This window comes from Podarcis tiliguerta (assembly GCF_965153285.1).
Source record: "Podarcis tiliguerta genome assembly, chromosome: 7".
Lineage (NCBI taxonomy): Eukaryota > Metazoa > Chordata > Lepidosauria > Squamata > Lacertidae > Podarcis > Podarcis tiliguerta.
Genome location: NC_139540.1, coordinates 36,415,586 through 36,433,228, shown reverse-complemented (window position 1 = coordinate 36,433,228; position 17,643 = coordinate 36,415,586). Strand labels below are relative to the sequence as shown.

General features: G+C 41.7%; 1 protein-coding gene and 1 long non-coding RNA gene across 4 annotated transcripts in view; one reads left to right on the top strand and one right to left on the bottom strand.

The window, feature by feature from the left end:
* Positions 1 to 17,643, bottom strand: part of NSMAF (neutral sphingomyelinase activation associated factor) — a 36,598-nt gene that overhangs the window by 396 nt on the left and 18,559 nt on the right. For 2 of the 3 annotated variants that reach the window (XM_083450981.1, XM_083450983.1), the window contains exons 13-30: positions 16,877 to 17,053; positions 15,539 to 15,618; positions 14,844 to 14,934; positions 14,693 to 14,756; positions 14,447 to 14,498; positions 13,171 to 13,291; positions 12,320 to 12,451; positions 11,606 to 11,648; positions 9,567 to 9,730; positions 8,834 to 8,942; positions 7,963 to 8,027; positions 6,596 to 6,663; positions 5,219 to 5,286; positions 4,854 to 4,977; positions 3,765 to 3,845; positions 2,598 to 2,748; positions 1,450 to 1,552; positions 823 to 932 (exon numbers count right to left, since the gene is read on the bottom strand). In XM_083450981.1, the coding sequence (XP_083307107.1) occupies positions 823 to 932; positions 1,450 to 1,552; positions 2,598 to 2,748; positions 3,765 to 3,845; positions 4,854 to 4,977; positions 5,219 to 5,286; positions 6,596 to 6,663; positions 7,963 to 8,027; positions 8,834 to 8,942; positions 9,567 to 9,730; positions 11,606 to 11,648; positions 12,320 to 12,451; positions 13,171 to 13,291; positions 14,447 to 14,498; positions 14,693 to 14,756; positions 14,844 to 14,934; positions 15,539 to 15,618; positions 16,877 to 17,053 (1,803 nt within the window). The remainder of the gene's footprint in view (positions 1 to 822; positions 933 to 1,449; positions 1,553 to 2,597; positions 2,749 to 3,764; positions 3,846 to 4,853; positions 4,978 to 5,218; positions 5,287 to 6,595; positions 6,664 to 7,962; positions 8,028 to 8,833; positions 8,943 to 9,566; positions 9,731 to 11,605; positions 11,649 to 12,319; positions 12,452 to 13,170; positions 13,292 to 14,446; positions 14,499 to 14,692; positions 14,757 to 14,843; positions 14,935 to 15,538; positions 15,619 to 16,876; positions 17,054 to 17,643) is intronic. The other variant, XM_083450982.1, reaches the window with a different exon arrangement.
* LOC310682594 lies at positions 11,643 to 12,537 on the top strand. The gene is made up of 2 exons (XR_014514033.1): positions 11,643 to 11,851; positions 12,186 to 12,537. It is a non-coding gene; the product is annotated as an uncharacterized lncRNA (long non-coding RNA).

Sequence of the window (17,643 nt, the reverse complement as noted above, 5' to 3'; positions counted from 1 at the left end):
TCACTAGACGAAAGGGTTTTTCATTTTCTGAGGTGCTTCACAAGACGGATTTCCCTAAGGGCTTGCTTCGCTAGACGAAACGGCCCTGCCTCTCGTGTCATGGTGACGGTCACTGCACGCACGCTCGCTCGCTTCCCCGCTCCCTCCCACCTTCCGGCTGACGGTTAGTGCCTCGCGCATTCCCCTCAGAGAGCCGTTGCCACCAGCGCCTCTCTCTCCCTGGAGTCGCGCTCCTGAGCCCCGCCGCCCTCAAGCAGCCGCGTCGCACGGTGGCCACAACGCGCGGGTGAGTCTGAGGTACCGGCTGCGACAGCTGTCCTGCTTCTCCCAGCCCTTGTCAGTGTTTAAATGCAGTGGTGCTTCGCAAGACGAAAAAACTCGCGGAACGAATTAATTTCGTCTTGCGAGGCACCACTGTACTTGTTTCACTTACCATTTATTATCCTTATCTTTAAATCTTGGTCTTATTTGGTTAATGCATTGCTAGATTACCCATAATCATCTAGAGCTGCACTCCACACTACTGTTGTGCATATATATTATAGGCCCTGAGCCAGAGATCATCATTGCAACCAACTTTCAGGTGCCATTTCAGATTCTAGGGTCACAGCTATACATCCGTATTTTGATGAATTCTGGCCTTTTGTTTCTCAGGCTGTACAATGGAAAATACTTCACATTAAGTTCTAAGGTATAAAACAGAGCCCCAGGGTATGATACATTCAAACACACCTAACCAGGATCAATATATTAATATCCCACTACTTAAAAGTTTTCAAAGTATACTTGCAGATTTTTAAAAGTTGAGAATTTCACACATACCAGAATGTCCTGCGATTTTTTCTACTATCTTCCCTCCAACAATATCCCAAACCAACAATTCTCCTGACTGACTTCCTGATAAGATGGTGTTGCCATCCCATTTGAAACATCTGCAAAAAGCAAGTTGTTAGATCACAAGTGAGTCAAGACAATGCTACTTAAAACCAACCCTCAGCCTCGTTTTTAGCCAAGCAGCTGCTGTGTGCCCAAGTTCTAGAAGACATCTAGTTAACCCCCTGCAATGTAGGAATCTCAACACACTGTTTCCCATCCAATCTGAAACCATACTGGACATATACATTAAACCCTTTGAGCAAATGCTACACACAAAATACATTCTTATGTAAGTATCCATGTATGCATGTGCGCTCACACCATTGCATAAAGTGATGTTTTTCACTATCTAAACACCCCAGTACTGATGAAGGTCATTGGAATAACTTGATCTAACTCAGGAGCAAAGAACTTAATGCCTGCTGGATTACAGCTCCTACCATCCTTGTCTATTGGCCATGCTGCCCAAGACTGATGGAAGTCGTACAGAAACTGGAGGGCATGCATGTTGATGGCTATCCATGATTCTACTGCAAATCCCTATATGAAACAGCAGTGCATTCCAAAACTTACCTTTGGGGTTCCTCCGAGCGCATGGAAGAGATGATCATTCCAGTTTGCACATCTGTCACTTTAAAGTAGCCATCTTCTCCTGTGCTTAGTAGGTGCCGGCTATCTGTGGAACAAGGTAACTGCTCTGGATTATTTAAATCAACCCCACAAAATACATTCAGTCCATTCCCATGCATATTTAAAACAGGTCTCATTAAGTTCTATGGATAGCTACTGGTGAGCAAATCCCATTGCATGGCACCATAAAGGCTGCAGTGCCAAAACTCAACTCACGTGGTGCAACAGGAGGCTTGTTCACATAGGACACTGAACACAGATACAAGCTGTCTTGACACATGAACAACTGTTTATATGAGTGTACACTAATTTGTACAGCTCAACAGTTGTACACAATAAAACAGACTCTACACTTTAACATTACATGGAAATAGCTGAGTGTACAGTTCCAGTATTGTGTTTACAGTTTCACTAACACTACACTTGCTCAATGTTATGTATGAATACCCTTTGTGTGTAGTTTTAAAATAGGCAGCTTTATCAATTACTTGTTTGAGTAAAGAACAAACCATCTCCTAGTCATCAGCACAATTCCTCTTAAAATAATCTAAATTAGCAGTGTTTTATTTTTATTTTTAAACTACCATAGGCAACTGGATGGGTGCTTATAAATCCAACTTAGCTGGTGGCTTGCTTTACCAAAACATCTCTACATGACTTGGCAGAAAGGTTTCTTTAAACAAACAAAATTATTTGGATGGCTTTTTTGTTTCAGGCCAACAACGCAATACAAATGATTTAACATTAGGATGTTTTGGTAGGCAAGCTACTCCCAATTTTCATGGGTTACTTCATTTCTGGTCTTTTGTATGACTGCAGAGTGAGGGTGGATACACACTAAAATTACAAAGCCCTAATCAGAGGGGAGCAAGTTGGTTGCAATCCTACACACACTTTACGTAGGAGTAAGCCCAACTGAACACACTGGAGCTTGCTTCTGAATAAACATGCATATGGTCACACTGGATATATCAATTTAATACGAATGTCTCTGAATTTAATACGAATGTCTCTGAATTATCTCGCAGCAGACTGAAGTATTTTTTTCTTCACAATGTATATATTTTAGAAGACATTAACACATAACATACCGGGACTAAAAGCAGCATCAGAGACAGTCCCTGAATGGCATGGAAGTTGATGCAAGATAGAAGCAGTAGTTACATCCCAGATACTAATGGATCCTTCTTTTGTTCCTGATGCCAGCAGGGTATATGCAGCATTCAAGTTGATTGTATTTACCTAGGTAATTAGGCATATGTATGAGATGATTAAAGAAGTAACAAGCACCATGAAGCAAGAAAGGCAAGTAAGCAAGCATCTAAAACGCAGCCAGTCATGACTAGAGCACTTAAACATTCAAGGCAATATGCACAGTGGCCTGGATCCTATGGTCTTATAAACAGTCAATGTAATGGCTTTATTGTAATGTATTTTTTTGTTTTTATCCTTTGATTCTTAATTTTTTGTAAGCTGCTTAAAGATTCTTTTAGTGAGATGCTAACAAGTCAAATAAACAAATCTTCTACATGGTCCTTTTTGGCAATGCTTAAGGGAACTATTACTGAATTCTCCTAGTGTTACAGATCTATATTCCAGGAATACAGGCATAATTTGTTAAGGCGCAGATAACTGCATTTTCAAAATTTAAGCCCAACATGTAAATGATTAAAAAAATTATACTTTAGTTTTTCTTCATGAAGATACATTGCTGGGTTAATCTAATCTAGATACACTTGTTTTATGTATTAAACAAGTCCAAATATACAGACACCACCAACATAACTATACTGAAATCATCAAGAGGAGTGGCTTTCATATTGCTTTTAGAGACAGAGATTGTAAACCCATAAGAACCTGTTGTCTCACTCTATGTAAAGCAGCAGATATATAGATGGTAGTATGTAAAGATAATCAAACACAGAGCATTTTCCACAAGTGGAAAACAAATCAAGTTTTCATTTAAAACAGGAAAAAGGTCTCTCATATATGTGTGTATGCATGTGCACATGTGTGTGCCTCTCTTCCTACTTCCCGTGGTTTCTCAAACCTATGTCTAAATAATCACTGGAATATGAAGAAAACATCACATTATATTTGCAGATTGCTGTTACCAATCCTGACCTTTCAGGCAATGGCAATACATCTTTAAAATAAGCCTTCACACAGACTTCCCTCCCGCCCCACCCCCAAAATTTGTTTTGCTGAAGTTTGAATTGAAACAAAATATATGTGCACACAAGTATCTTAATACTCACACTAACATCATGTTCCAATTCAGCAAGCAATTCAAACCGCTTCTTGGTGCCCAGTAAGTCTGCAGGAATGCACTGCCACACCTAGAACACAAATATTTGAACTGACGTAAGCTTCTCCTTTGGCCAGATATGACAATTTAAGTAACCTAAAAGTAAGAGCTAATTTGTAATTTTTGGGATGGAAAGCTTGTGGCTTTCCAGATGTTGCTGGACTCCCAACTTCCATCGGCACCAGCCAGCACTGCCAGTTGTCAAGGAGAATGGCAGATTAAGCCAACAACATGAGTCAACGGTGTGATGCAAACCAAGCCTTACAGTTGGGGGAGTTGCATATGTTTGGCCTGGGTAAGAGGAGACTGATAGATATTTGAAGATGGCTATCAAATCTCCTAAGGGGCTGTCACACGGAAGATGGAGCAAGCTTGTTCTCTCCTGCTCTGGAGGGTAGGACTCAAACCAATGGCTTCAAGTTACAAGAAAGGAGATTCCAACTAAACATCAGTGGGGACTTTCTGACAATAAGAGCTGTTCCATGGTGGGAGGTTGTGGACTTTTTTTCCTTGGAGGTTTTTCAGCAGAGGTTGGATGGTCATCTGTCATGGATGCTTTAGCTGAGATTCCTGCACTGCAGGGGGTTGGACCAGATGACTAGAGAGGCCTTGGGTCTCTTCGTCTATGATTCTATAACAGCAGCATCTGGAGGCTGCCCAGTCCTGTTTTAAATTCTCAGCAACAGCAGCATGGAAAAAATGGGGGAAATTCATGGATGAACTACCCAACAGGCACTACAGGAAATAACCACCACATAGAGATTATTTTAAAATGTTTAGGCCAATGCTTTGAATCTAGGGATTCAGGCAATTCGTTTGTTAATTACCCTACAATGGTGACCCTACTGTATTTCTTACCCCATGCTTCTCTCACTACTTCCTAATAGTTGGAACAGTCAGTCCTGCCACCACAAAAAGGTGACTTACTTGGACAACCAAAGCCATTTCTGACAAATCTAGGATACAATGGCAATCCTTGCTCAAATGATTAAAAGCTTTCATCACAACAAATTCATATCAAGTGGAGAACTCTACGTACTTTTACAGTTGAATCCCAAGATGCAGAATATAAACGATCATTGTGCCAACAGATCTTGCTGACAGCATCATCGTGTCCCATTAATGTATCCTGCCTCCTTGCAAAAGCTATTGAATAGAAATAGCTAACAGAAATAATAAAATAGATATAAATATTTTAAATAGTTATACTTCAGAGCACAAATTTTTATTCAGTTCATTTATTATTTTAATCAGTCCACGTTTCCAACTTTGAAAAAGTGCTTCCAATATAAAAAGGCCTTACCTCCCCAGTAAGGCAGGTGAAATATATTCATTTTTAGCTCTTTAATATAAAAGCTACCAACTGGTATTATATACAATTTGGTACAAGGTAAAATTACATACATATTGTTGTCCCATGAAGAACATACGACAGTAGTATCGCCCGGTAGGATTAAACAAGATGACAGAGCCTATGACAAAAAGATGACAATGTTCAATTTAATGATAGACTTGCAAGAGCACATTAGTACATTACGAGCCCGTCTCATCGCAAGCACCATCTGTATCCTAGGAGCTCAAGATCTGATTGTGCAGCGGCACAAACCAATTTTGCTATTGCGAAAAAGAAGAGAAAATAAACACATTTCAACAAATATCTATTACTAGAAGCTTATAACACAATTTGTTTGTGTGCAGAGATGAAGCTCTAAGGTAATGGAGCTACAGAAGGGGTGGAAAGCATTTTAAGCTCGGTTGCACATGCATGTTGGTGGGTCTGGGGCTGCACACAGAGGTACAGCACACATATTCTTACAAGCCTCTCCCTTTCCTACCCCCACTATATTGGACTCCTGAGTGATGCTCTTCTGTCTCCAGGTTAAAAAGAGAATGGTCATTAACAGAGATTGCCCATCCACTGATTCATCCAGGGTGGAGAAAAGAGGGAGGTGCCTCCTTTCCCCAGAAACACACTAGCATACACACACTCCAGCTTCTGCTCTCAGAGACTCTACTGCAACAACTCCAGCTGGTATATCCGAATGAAGTACTTGCCAGTCACTCCCCATCCCCCAACACTGCACCCTGCCACTATCGCCTTCCCATCGCTTCCGTATCAAATGGTACAGCTTCAGTGTTCAACAACAGAGTACACAACACAAAGCATCCAGAAGATGCTATGGGAGCCTATGACCTCACTCTTGTTGGACTCCCAGCTCCCTCTCTTTCCAGATCTCTTGTCATGCTGCCTGGGGCTGATGAGAGTCGGGAGTCTTAACATTATCTGGTTGTTATGAGCTGCTGCCAGAGCACGGAAGGAACCTGCAAATGGACAGGGGAAGCTGCAAGATTGACTGCAACTGTGGTAAATTTCCGTAGGTTGGCAAGGGGTTAACTGGGTTGGGTTCTATTCCAATCACGTGCCCTGCTGTAGGCAGGAACAATGATTTGTGGGAGGTCAGCTTGCTCTACTCAGTTTTTTCCTCCTGCCTAGATCTGCTCCATCATCAACTGGGGGACAACACAAGGTGAGAGGCACATATGGCTGTGTGATGTTCACTTATGAGTTATAGGTTTACTACACAATGTCTATTAAGAGTTGGAAGTAGCTCTCTAGACATTTGAGCAGCGAAAAAGTTCAATTACAGCATACCTGCTAGAATTAAACTGGTAAGCTACAGTAGTTACCCGGGGGGGGGGGGGGGGGCAGAATATTGTATTAAATTATGGAGACATTCCGCAAGATCAGCTGCAAGATTATACAAGCCTGGAAGCACTCACCATGTTTGAAAAGGATATACTCCGCTGCAGCATTTTTGATTCAGCAGAAAACATCTTCAGGGTTGAATCTAATGCAGATTTTGAGAGAAGAATGGAAAGCAGCACCATATCAGTGATTTCCAAATTGTTTTATCAAATCAACAAAATACACAGATCCCATCAGCAAACTGCTGGAGTATACTTCTATGCAGAGCCAGACTGAGCCATGTGTGAGGCCACACACACTCAGACTACACATGGAACTGCTGACACGTGCAAAATTAATCTTTGCACTATGCTTTTATTTCTTGCACAAGGAATATATCATGGTTCCCCTGAGGCAATCTGTCCCCAGTTACCAGAAGAAAAGCAGCAGAGTGCTGCGGGCAGCCAAACCACCACTAGAAACAGCAGCAAAACTCCCCCCCCCCATTAGAGAAAACCTAGAAAAACAAACTATGGCCACCCTGTCTTCAATGGTAAGTCCATCTCCCACCAAAAAGTTATCGCATTTGCACCTCTCCCTGAGAATCACCATTAAACTCCACTTTTGTGGGGCTGAATGGTGCTGCAATGGGGAGGATATTTTGCCCTGAGTATAAACACGGGTCCCCTCCCCACAGGGGCAAAAAAATTTCTGTCCTCTGGATTGTCCTCCACGTGTTCTCTCTCTCGACTGTGACTCTGAGCCACAGATCAGGCCAGCTGTCTGAGCTTTCAAAGCACCTCTACAGGTGGAGAGGTTGCCCAGAGCAAGGAGAAGCTGCTCTGGAAAGGATGTGCTGCTAACAGTGTCCTTTCCTGGCCAGTTCTCCTCAGAACAGAAAGGACACTTTCTTTTTAGCTACATAAATATCAGCACTCAGATTGATTTTGCTTTTAGTATAGATCATCCTGCATAGATCATCCTGTTCTGCATAATTTATGCTGTATTTTTTTTCTCCCATCATGGGGAGAGGCAATAAACAATGTGGGATACTAAAATTCAATTGCCAACCTTTGAAAACGTTGCTTTGTAGAGCTTCCCTAGCTTATGAAATGTCAGTAAGCATTGATGTGAATTGTCAACTCTGTTATAGTAATCAGAGATAAAAACATGATGTGGGATACTTTAAGAAAAACAACAAAAACTGATTTAAAAAAAGAAAAGAAAGCCAGCTTCTGACCGCATACCATGCATACCCTGTGCTTTGTCTGCACACAACCTACAACTCTGACCCAAGGCTTCTAGGAATATAGTGTGGGGAAAAACCACAAATACTGCTTTTACAGATCATAGGTCTCTCCTGAGTCTATTCAAAGAGGAATTCTATGCTGACCATTGGAAAGGGGCTACACAGTGTCACTGAATAATGTTCATATTACTGAGGCTTGACAGCACGACTCACCTTGAGATGTAGTGAAAATAGAAGACTGGTTGGAACTGTAAGGCACAGCAATTCCAGTGATTGCCCTGTTCAAAACATAGCAAGGAAATGTGATTAATATCTGGCAGTGTAAACCTAATCGGGTCTACTAAGTAGTAAGTCCCACCAAATTCAATGGTTAAGTGTGCTGTTTGCATCTGAAAATGTTGATACACTTTTACACAGTTCTGGAATCGCATAAATCACAAAATTCCAGCAATCTGTTGCCCAAGACACCCCTACTGAGGCAAGTAGAATATTCTGGTGTCAGACTAGTAAGTCATCTGTGCTTCCTGATGGTGGCTGGCTAATGCTTGTATGTCAGCCATAACTATGTTTGCTATCTGTGTTGGCTACACATTTGTTTCCAGGCTCATTTAATATGCTGGGTTTGGGCTTTTAACGTCTTAAACTGCCTGGGTCTAATGCACTTAAGATACCCACAAGGCATCTCTTTCCAAATAGGCATTGCCTTTTGAAATCGATATTTGACAGCTGCCGCTTTTGTATTATTTTCAATCTTGTAACTGAGTATCGCTTTTTAATATTTGATTTAATCACTTTAGTTTCTGTATATTTATTTGCTGCTCTGAATATTTTATAAGAAGTCAGGATAAAAATATGCAGTAAATAAAAAAAAAACCCCAACTGATATCAATAAGGACAATCATGTCATTTAGCCTAATCCTTGCGTTGCAAATCCACATATTTGACCCCTGTTCCAACAAAGCAAAATCCCCCTCCCTCAAAATATTACATTTTTCTTCTAATTGACTAGGCTGCACTGTGTTCTACAAGGTTCAAAGCGTTTTACTGTCTCATTCTAGACACCTCTGTATGCTACAAAGTTTACCCTCTGTGAATCTTGTGTTGCCCATCTATCTTTAATCTGGTCATGTGGTTCCAAGCAAGCGTTATACTTTCTTCTGTTAGATCTTCAAAAGATTCTTCACCTGGAGAAACTAACAGACAATAAAATATGTCAACTAATAATGAATCCCCCCCCCAACGAAATACAGTAGCAGGGAAGAGATATATTAGAGATTTCATATAGTGAGCCAACTACAGTTTATTCAGCCTCTTTCACATTCCCTTTTGTCTCCATGTTGCCTCCTAAAGAGCATTTTATGATACCCTACCAGTTTAACCAATGTGGAGTGTGTGGTGTGAGACATGGTTGAAACAATGGAAGGCCACACTGTTAAAGTGCCAGAAGAGCACCAAAGCTTAAAAAGTAGGCTGAAACTTGAGGTATCACATTAAGAAACTGTGGGGTTTTTTCCTTCCAAGGAAGGGCCAATTTATCTCTACATACCCCCTTCCCCCCGAATTGCAACTTCCTAGGCAATAATAACAGCATGCAAAAGCCCCTTTCCCACTCTGACTGCTGGAAGGGATTTTTGCAAACTGATACACCACTATTTTTCAGAGCGTCTGACCTAAATCTTTATATTGAACTTGTTGGACAAAGAAACACAATTAAAGTCAGCTGAATTATCAAATACAGTACATAGACCCTCAGGGCCCCTTCCAACTCTGCAATTCTATCATTCTAACAGCAATATCTGTAGCCCCACCAAATTTACCTGGAGACTCAGGCATCGAAAAATCGTGACTGGATGCTCGAGGAAAACTTTTGAACTTCGGGATAATCCTCCGAGGATGAGGGATTGTAAATAACTGTTTTGGAGTCTGTCCAAACTCTAGGATTTGTGTCAACAGAGCTACTCGCTCATTTGGGTCCATAATACTTCATGGAAAAAGAGAAGAAAAACGTAGGGATATCAAATTTGGTTATACCACATTAATCCATTTAGAACAGGAAGTATTTATAACTCCAGTTTATATGTTATGACAACGCCAGGCATGCATTAACCAGAACTGCTTTTTCCCTTACTTGCATACACAAATGGATTTTATATTAACTCCCCAAATATGTTATGCATGTATGCAGTAAGCATCGTTCCTGCACATCAGATTTATGGACCTTACAGAACAAAAATGGAAGCCACAAGACAATTGTTCAAAATAGCTGGCAAGGCTACTTTATCATGAGTACATTGTAAGGCCTTAGAGAAATAAATTATGCTTGTAATGAGCTGATAGGGTACAATGTTCCCATTTTCATAAGCATTTTTGCATTACCAGCTTATGTACACTAGCTTCAGTGTGGAGTTCCTGGGTGTTCAAAACAGAGGTTCCTGGGAGGTTAAGAGGGTAAAAGATAAAGGACCCCTGAACAGTTACATCCAGTCAAAGGTGACTATGGGATGCCTCGCTCATCTCGCTTTTCAGGCTGAGGGAGCTGGCGTTTGTCCAAAGACAGCTTTCCGGGCCATGTGGCTAGCATGACTAAACTGCTACTGGCACAGAGGACCGTGATGAGTGCGAGAGCACACGGAAACACTGTTTACCTTCCCACCACAGTGCTCCCTATTTATCTGCTTGTACTGGTATGCTTTTGAACTGCTAGGTTGGCAGAAGCTGGGGCAGAGCAACAGGAGCTCACCCAGTCGTGCGGATTCAAACTGCTGACCTTCTAATCGACAAGCCTAAGAGGCTCAGTGGTTTAGACGTGGGGTAGGCAACCTAAGGCCCGTGGGCCAAATGCGGCCCAATCACCTTCTCAATCCGGCCCACGGATGGTCCGGGAATCAGCGTGTTTTTACATGAGCAGAATGTGTCCTTTTATTTAAAATGCATCTCTGGGTTATTTGTGGGACATAGGAATTTGTTCATATTCCGCCCCCCCCCCCCAATATAGTCAGTCCACCACATGGTCTGAGGGTTGGTGGAGTGGCCCATGACTGAAAAAGGTTGCTGACCCCTGGTTTAGACCACAACGCCACCCACTCCGGTTGAAACAAATCAGCATCTCCATGCTGAAGACAGTGTGCAAGTGGATACAAGGATGGCAAGGGGTGCGGGCCCAGGGCTCATTTCTGGCTTCATAAGCTGTGGTTTAGCCAGCCAAGAAAGCTGCAGTCCAAGTGATTCCATGTGTTTCTTACTGTAGAAGCAGGAACCTGGCAGCTTTTCAACGTTTCTTTGTAAGTTATGAGAAGTTATTTTTCCCTGTCTGAAGTGTTTAGATGCCACCAGCTCTGTGGTACAGGACACCTCACCAACTGTTTGCAATTACAAGTGGGACCTGCAACGCAATGTTGCAGTGCAGAGTGCCTCTTCAAGCGAGCTAGCCATGCCTTCTTCCATGATATTCCCTTCTAGATTTTGTACTCACATACACTCTGACAGTCTCTGACAGTCCATCAGCTTTCTGTGGCCAATGAGCATCCTCACTGGACTATTTGGTGGGGTTTCCCAGGAATTGGTTTGTTTGCTTAACTTCTACAAACCCTGAAGATTTCCCAAGCCTGCTAATACCTTCCCTTTACGCATGGATGGTGCTGGTTTGGCTACTCCCAGAGAAGGTTGCTCTTAGCACATATGCCTGACTTTTTAAAGAATCCAGCAACAAACAGCCCCATTCTATCAAGATACATGCAAAAAGCTCACTACAAAGAAAACTGGTATGAAAACATTTTATGTTGGAAGAGAACATAATATTTTTAACTAAAGCTGGAGGTAATCTGCCCACCCAGTCCTTTACTGTTAACTCAGTTACCTGTTCAAGTCTACTCCTCCTTCATAGGTTAATGGATGAAATACTAAAAAGAAGCAGAGAGCAGACACACAAAGTGAAAATGTTTCTGATTACAGGACTGTTGGTTCAACAAAACAATACTACATCACTGTGTCATTCTCACAACCCTGTCACCTTATACATAGTAAATTTCAACTAACTTTTAAATTTTTTTAAAAAAATTCGCACATCTGACTTTATCATGGCTATAATTTACAGCGTACAGTGGTGCCCCGCAAGACGAATGCCTCGCAAGACGGAAAACCCGCTAGACGAAAGGGTTTTCCGTGTTGGAGGTGCTTCGCAGGACGAATTTCTCTATGGGCTTGCTTCGCAAGATGAAAATGTCTTGCGATTCCTGGGTTGTTTTTTTCGCTCCCCACCCCCTTTTTCTAAGGCACTAAGCTGCTAATAGCCTTTTAGCAGCTAATCCGCTAATCCCTTAAGCCTTTAATAGCCGCTAAACCGCTAATGGGCTTGCTTCGCAAGACGAAAAAAACCGCTAGACGAAGAGACTCACGGAACGGATTCTTTTCGTCTTGCGAGGCACCACTGTACATAGAAGAATTTCCTAACTGATATGCTCTGCACACCGTGTTCCTTCATGAAAAATCCTTATATTACCACCACAGAGTTTAACAGTTTAATGTATCCATTTGCATTTTCTTTTTATAAAAGTGGGGTAGGGGGAATCACCGTTCTGAGCTGCAATGGCCTCGTTTCCCTTCTGCTTGTAGCCAAACACTAAGTCAATCCATTCATGGAGATGTTCTGACACATACTGGCTTTCTAAAGCGTCTTGGCTCTTCTGGAGAAAATCCTCAGCATCTGAAAGAGATGGTGCCAATGTTTCCTTGTTAAGAAAGAATAAAACCCCCACTCCCTCTTCCCTCTCAGCTTTTTTTTAAAAGAAAGAACTCACTAGAAGCGTTGGGTGATAATACTAATCAGCACTTCAGACATGTTTCGAAGAATCATTTTTCAGGATACAACAACTTTTTATTAAACATACCCAGTGGAATCCTTTTGGTGGCCTTGCAGTAACAGAAGGATTTTTAAAAATGTTTTTATTTATTTTCATGGTACAGAAGATAAATTTTGAGAAAACAATTGTTGCAACAGTAAACAATGAATAACTTGTCCTGACAAAATTACAAACTTTTATCATGCCATGTGTTAAAGTTTCATTTGATTGCTCTTTTTGATCCAGTGGACACCTGGAGGGAGGGGATTCCGGCCAATTTGCCCATCGTCTTCCCCCCTCCATGTCACCTTCCACCCTGATGGCTGCAGGTGGGAGAGGGAACTGGCAAAAACTGCCTTTTCTTCTGTTACTGAAGTCATCAGCTAGATCAAAAGATCCTGTGAGTGCAAAGGCACAAACCGGATTTCACCCATTGTATTTAAATAATGAAAAGAACTACTCTGGATACATGGGATAAGGAATGGTACAAATACGCCGACTATTTCCCAAGCTCTTGAGATGAATGAAAGCAGATCTCCAACGCAGAAGTGAGATTATTAAGTGCTTCCAAAATTCTATTTACCCGATGCCCAAGGGGGAAGTTCTACATTGTCCACAATCTTTCCTCCTTGCGTCTTCCCCAAGTCCAATTTCAGACTATTCAGTAGGAAACTGGAATCATTTTCATAGAACTCAGGAATCAACTAAAAATAAATAAAAAGTGTGGAACAAGATTGTGTTGTTGTTATTATTATTACTGCTGTGGTTCTTAAAAACTATAATCAGTGTTTCCAAACTTAGCACACAGGGGGAAAAATATTCATATTGGATGTGATCACACAACAGACTTCAGTGTTTCAAAAGGTATCTCACAGCTTTACTTACGTTCGCTGCTCTGGGTTTTGATTTGAAAAACGAAACAGAAAACCTACGCATCAAGCAGAACTTGATGACTCAGCTCCCTTGCCAAGTACAGACCACCACTTAAGAGGAAATGAGCATCAGCACTGGCCACTATCCAGAACCTAATTGGGTCCCATTCAGCATAAAGATCGCCTTATAAACATGGACTGGAACTGCAGATTGTGGGCAAAATATGACAATGCTGCCAAAGACTGCATCCCTGGCAAGTTCTTCCCATCTTCTCTGCAATATTTAGGAACACTTATTGATGACACATTGCACAAGTTTCCCACTACAGTTCACTGGCCAGTAGGGAAAAGTATAATGCAATGCCACAATACAGGTATGTACTGCTACAAATTGCAGAGGAAAAATTGATGTCAAGATGCCCTTGTATTGCTGCTGGTTTGCGCTCCAGGCTTACCTGGTCATAAGCAGACTTCTAACCTAGATCCTGGAAGTGCACTCAGACCTAAAAATAGATTCCAGGTGGCCTGCATGGTTTTGCCAGTGAACCTACCAGAATCTAGTAGATTAAAGTAGTCTAGAAGGCTTATCGTAAACAGCAGCCTACACATAATATGTCAAAAGACACCACTGAGATCATGAAGGTGCTCTGCCAGGTTTCAAGTTTAAGCAGCTGCGTTCTGCCAAATTGGGAAACATGTCCATGTAATTCAGTATTATTGTCTGACTACAGATCAGGCACGAAGAGGTCCCATATAATCTGATCCTTATAACCAGAATTGCTGGGATTCAACATGGGACCTTCTGCATTCAAAGCATGCGTTCTACCATTGAGCTGTGGCCCCATCCCAATGGTACTGATAAGGTCCTGAACTGATTTATTGTGAATTGTTTCTGGATTCTGTACTTTTAAAAATGGAATGCTGCAAACTCTCAGCAGGCAAGAGAAAGAACGGTTAACATAAATGGAAGTATTGAAGGCTCTTTACCTCTTTGAAGTCTGTTGCTCCATCTAAACAGTTCTTCCAGGTTTCTGCAATACTGGATATGAATAGCAGGAGAATAAAACAAAAATAAAAAGTTTCATATATGTCTTATTTCAGAGCAAGATTTTGGTAGCAAAATAGGTTATTTATTTATTTTATGTCACCTAATAAGCTAATCTTTTAGGAGCCAGTACTAACTTAGATACTCAACAAAAACACAGCAATGCCATTAAAATACAAGAAACAAACCTGTTGAACATTCTGTCAGGATGATCGAACTTTCCATTTTGTAAGCAAAGCATGTATTCTGGTGCTGTGGAAGCAAGACAGCTCAGATATCACACCAGACGAGTCAAGCTTGATGACCACAAACTCAGGAGAACCTTGGCAGGTGACTTACCAACTCTGACAAGATAAAACAGAACGTAACCTGGTGACGAGTAGTGGCTCCCATACATAAACTTTGGTTCTGGCATTTCCCGATAACGTATCTATCAGCAGAGAAAGAGAGAGGGAGAAAAATTGCTCAGTGACAATTTCCTTTGGTGGTTTGTTAAGAGGCTGGGAATCAGGTCCGGCCCAGTACAATTTGGCGCCTGAGGTGAACCACAAAATGGTGCCATCCCCAGCCAGGGAAGAAGTATGAGGGGTGTGTGTGAAGCTCTACTCTGGATACAGGGGTGGGAGGTGGCAAATCCAGCCTCAAAGGAACATGCTGAAGTTATTGCCACTGCGGGAGCAGTAGCGGGTGATGCATCCTTGGAGGCCGGATCTGCTGCCTCTGCGGATCCTGCCACTCTTTGTGCAAATATCAAAGCATGTTAACATTGGGCAAACACTTAATGCTGTTTAGATCCTGCAGTTTGATAGGAACAGGTGGCTTAACTGCTTTGGGTAGACAAGGGAAGGGAAGGGTCGGAGCCAAATAATTCTATATACTAAGTTGCAGTTCAATAGGAAATACAGTGAACTTTACTGAAACATGAAATATTTCTCATCCATTATAACATAGCTATCCATATTTAGAAATGCACTAGATCAAAGGTGTTTTTAAAAAATTCGAAGTGTATAAAATCACAGAAAACAAATACATACCAACAGTCTTTCCAGCCTTTCTTTATTTAGTGCACCTACTGGCTTACTGAGGTCCCGAAAGGTTTCTGGCTTTGTCAAGTCTACAAAAAAAGTTCAAAAGAATTAATCTTCTGCAACAACAGCAACGGCCAGTGATTTTTTTTCTCCTTTCCAGTGCATTTGGAAAAGTACTACCATGGCAAATCTTACCCACCTGCCAACTTTCTCATATTAGCCCTTAATCTTTTAAAATCACAACTGCAAGTTTCGTTTTGCAGGAATTGGGACAAAACAAGACACACATGTGTTCACTAACATTTGCTCACTGGTTTGACTATGAACCGAGAATAAGGATCCACTTTTACCACAAAATGGAGTGCAGTGGAATGGGAGCAAAAATATCCCTCTCTCCCACTTTCTCTGCTTTTGAAGACTCTCCACCCCACCAAGTTGATGAACTCCTGGAATCAGAGCCGTCTAGAGAGAGGAAAGACTGAAGCAGCAGAGTACCTGAAGATAAAGGGAGGAGGGCAGGAGAAAGAGGGCAGATTCCACTTTCATCCGCAGCATACTCCATTTAGTGAACAAAGGAGATCCCCACACTTCTGCTTTTTGCTAAACTTGCCCTCAGTGGTTTGGCTATGCATGCATACATCTGGGTTTGCCTCAAGTTTACCAAAGCAGGAAGGCAGAGAAGTCAGATACCCATTTTACTTTTGGAGCCATTTTAGTTCTGAATGGTAGCCTGTCTCTGAAATTGTAAACTCAGTTATGCTTCCTTCAATATCTCAAAATAGCATTTATATTAATCAAGTTAACAGTTCTCCAAAATGGTTTGGCAATTGTTGTACTCTTCCTGAGATAAGCAAATTGAGGCAAAGGCAGATCTAGCTTAACATACATGCTTTGAAAGTTATACACACAGGTATCCCCAAACTGTTGATAATGATCTCAAACTCCACTGGATTTTGTGCAAGCCTCGCTGAATGAACAGAGGCTTTGCAGCAATGTTTATTGGATTACTCAAATTCTGTTTAGCTCCATGTACTATGATCATTAGCATTTGACCCTCACCTTTTCGCTGATTCAGTTTCAAATTTTCATGACACAACCTGCATATTCCTTATATGAAGTACACTAAACCACTGAATGCCGAGCAACCACTTAACTGAGTGCTATGCACCACTGACACCATGGACATATGAATGCAATGCAACGAAGAGGCTGGAATAAGAAGCAGCCTCTGGCAACGCAAGAATCAGAATTCACAAGAAGCATGTTCTGCACCATCCTACTACATTCACTCTTGAAAAAGAAACTAGCAATTCCTTGCTCTTGTTCTTCTACACAGGTTCTTACCCAATTCTGAACTAGAATAATCAGCTATGATCCATGGAAACACGGGATACTGGGAGAGGTCATTGCAGCTCCGATCAGCCAGATTGTTGAGGTGAAGGAGGTACTGGTAGTTGGAAATATGCCCTCGTTGCCATTGTAACATGTAACTCTCTGCTGTGTGCTCTGTAACATGATTCTCTAGACACCAGACAACAGAGAGCAGAGGAGAGATAAATGCCATTTGAAACGACTCTTCTGGAAGCATTGCATACCTAACGGGCATAACGGGTGCACTATTAGGTTTCTCTACACTTATCCTTCAAGGCATCCAGGGCTTTCAGTCATCACTCATGAAGCAAGGCAGACCACTGGCGTGACAAACTGTTCACTGACCACCAAGATGAGCAGATTAAACAATCTCCCTCAAATTCACTAACAAGTCTTTCCTGGTCTTTCTACAGCATGTGCGCCCAGTTATGAAATAAGAAGGATAACGTGGGGGCAGGGAAGAAAGGAATCATGACAGTGAGAACAATATATTGTCGGACAGTGATTCTACTCTTTTAATGTTTTTGGCAAGGACTTCACAAAGTAGCATTTAATGGGAACTAAAGAAAGCAGACACAGATAGGCTGAGATGGCAATACTTAAGGACGGAAGAGAGGGGTATAAAAGGTTACAACAGGGAACAGAAGCCCGGGGCAGCACTCTTGCAGAACAATACAAGTGAGGAATTCTGTATGTAGGAACATGTTTGTCGGTGATGAGTAAGGGATTTTTTTCCACTT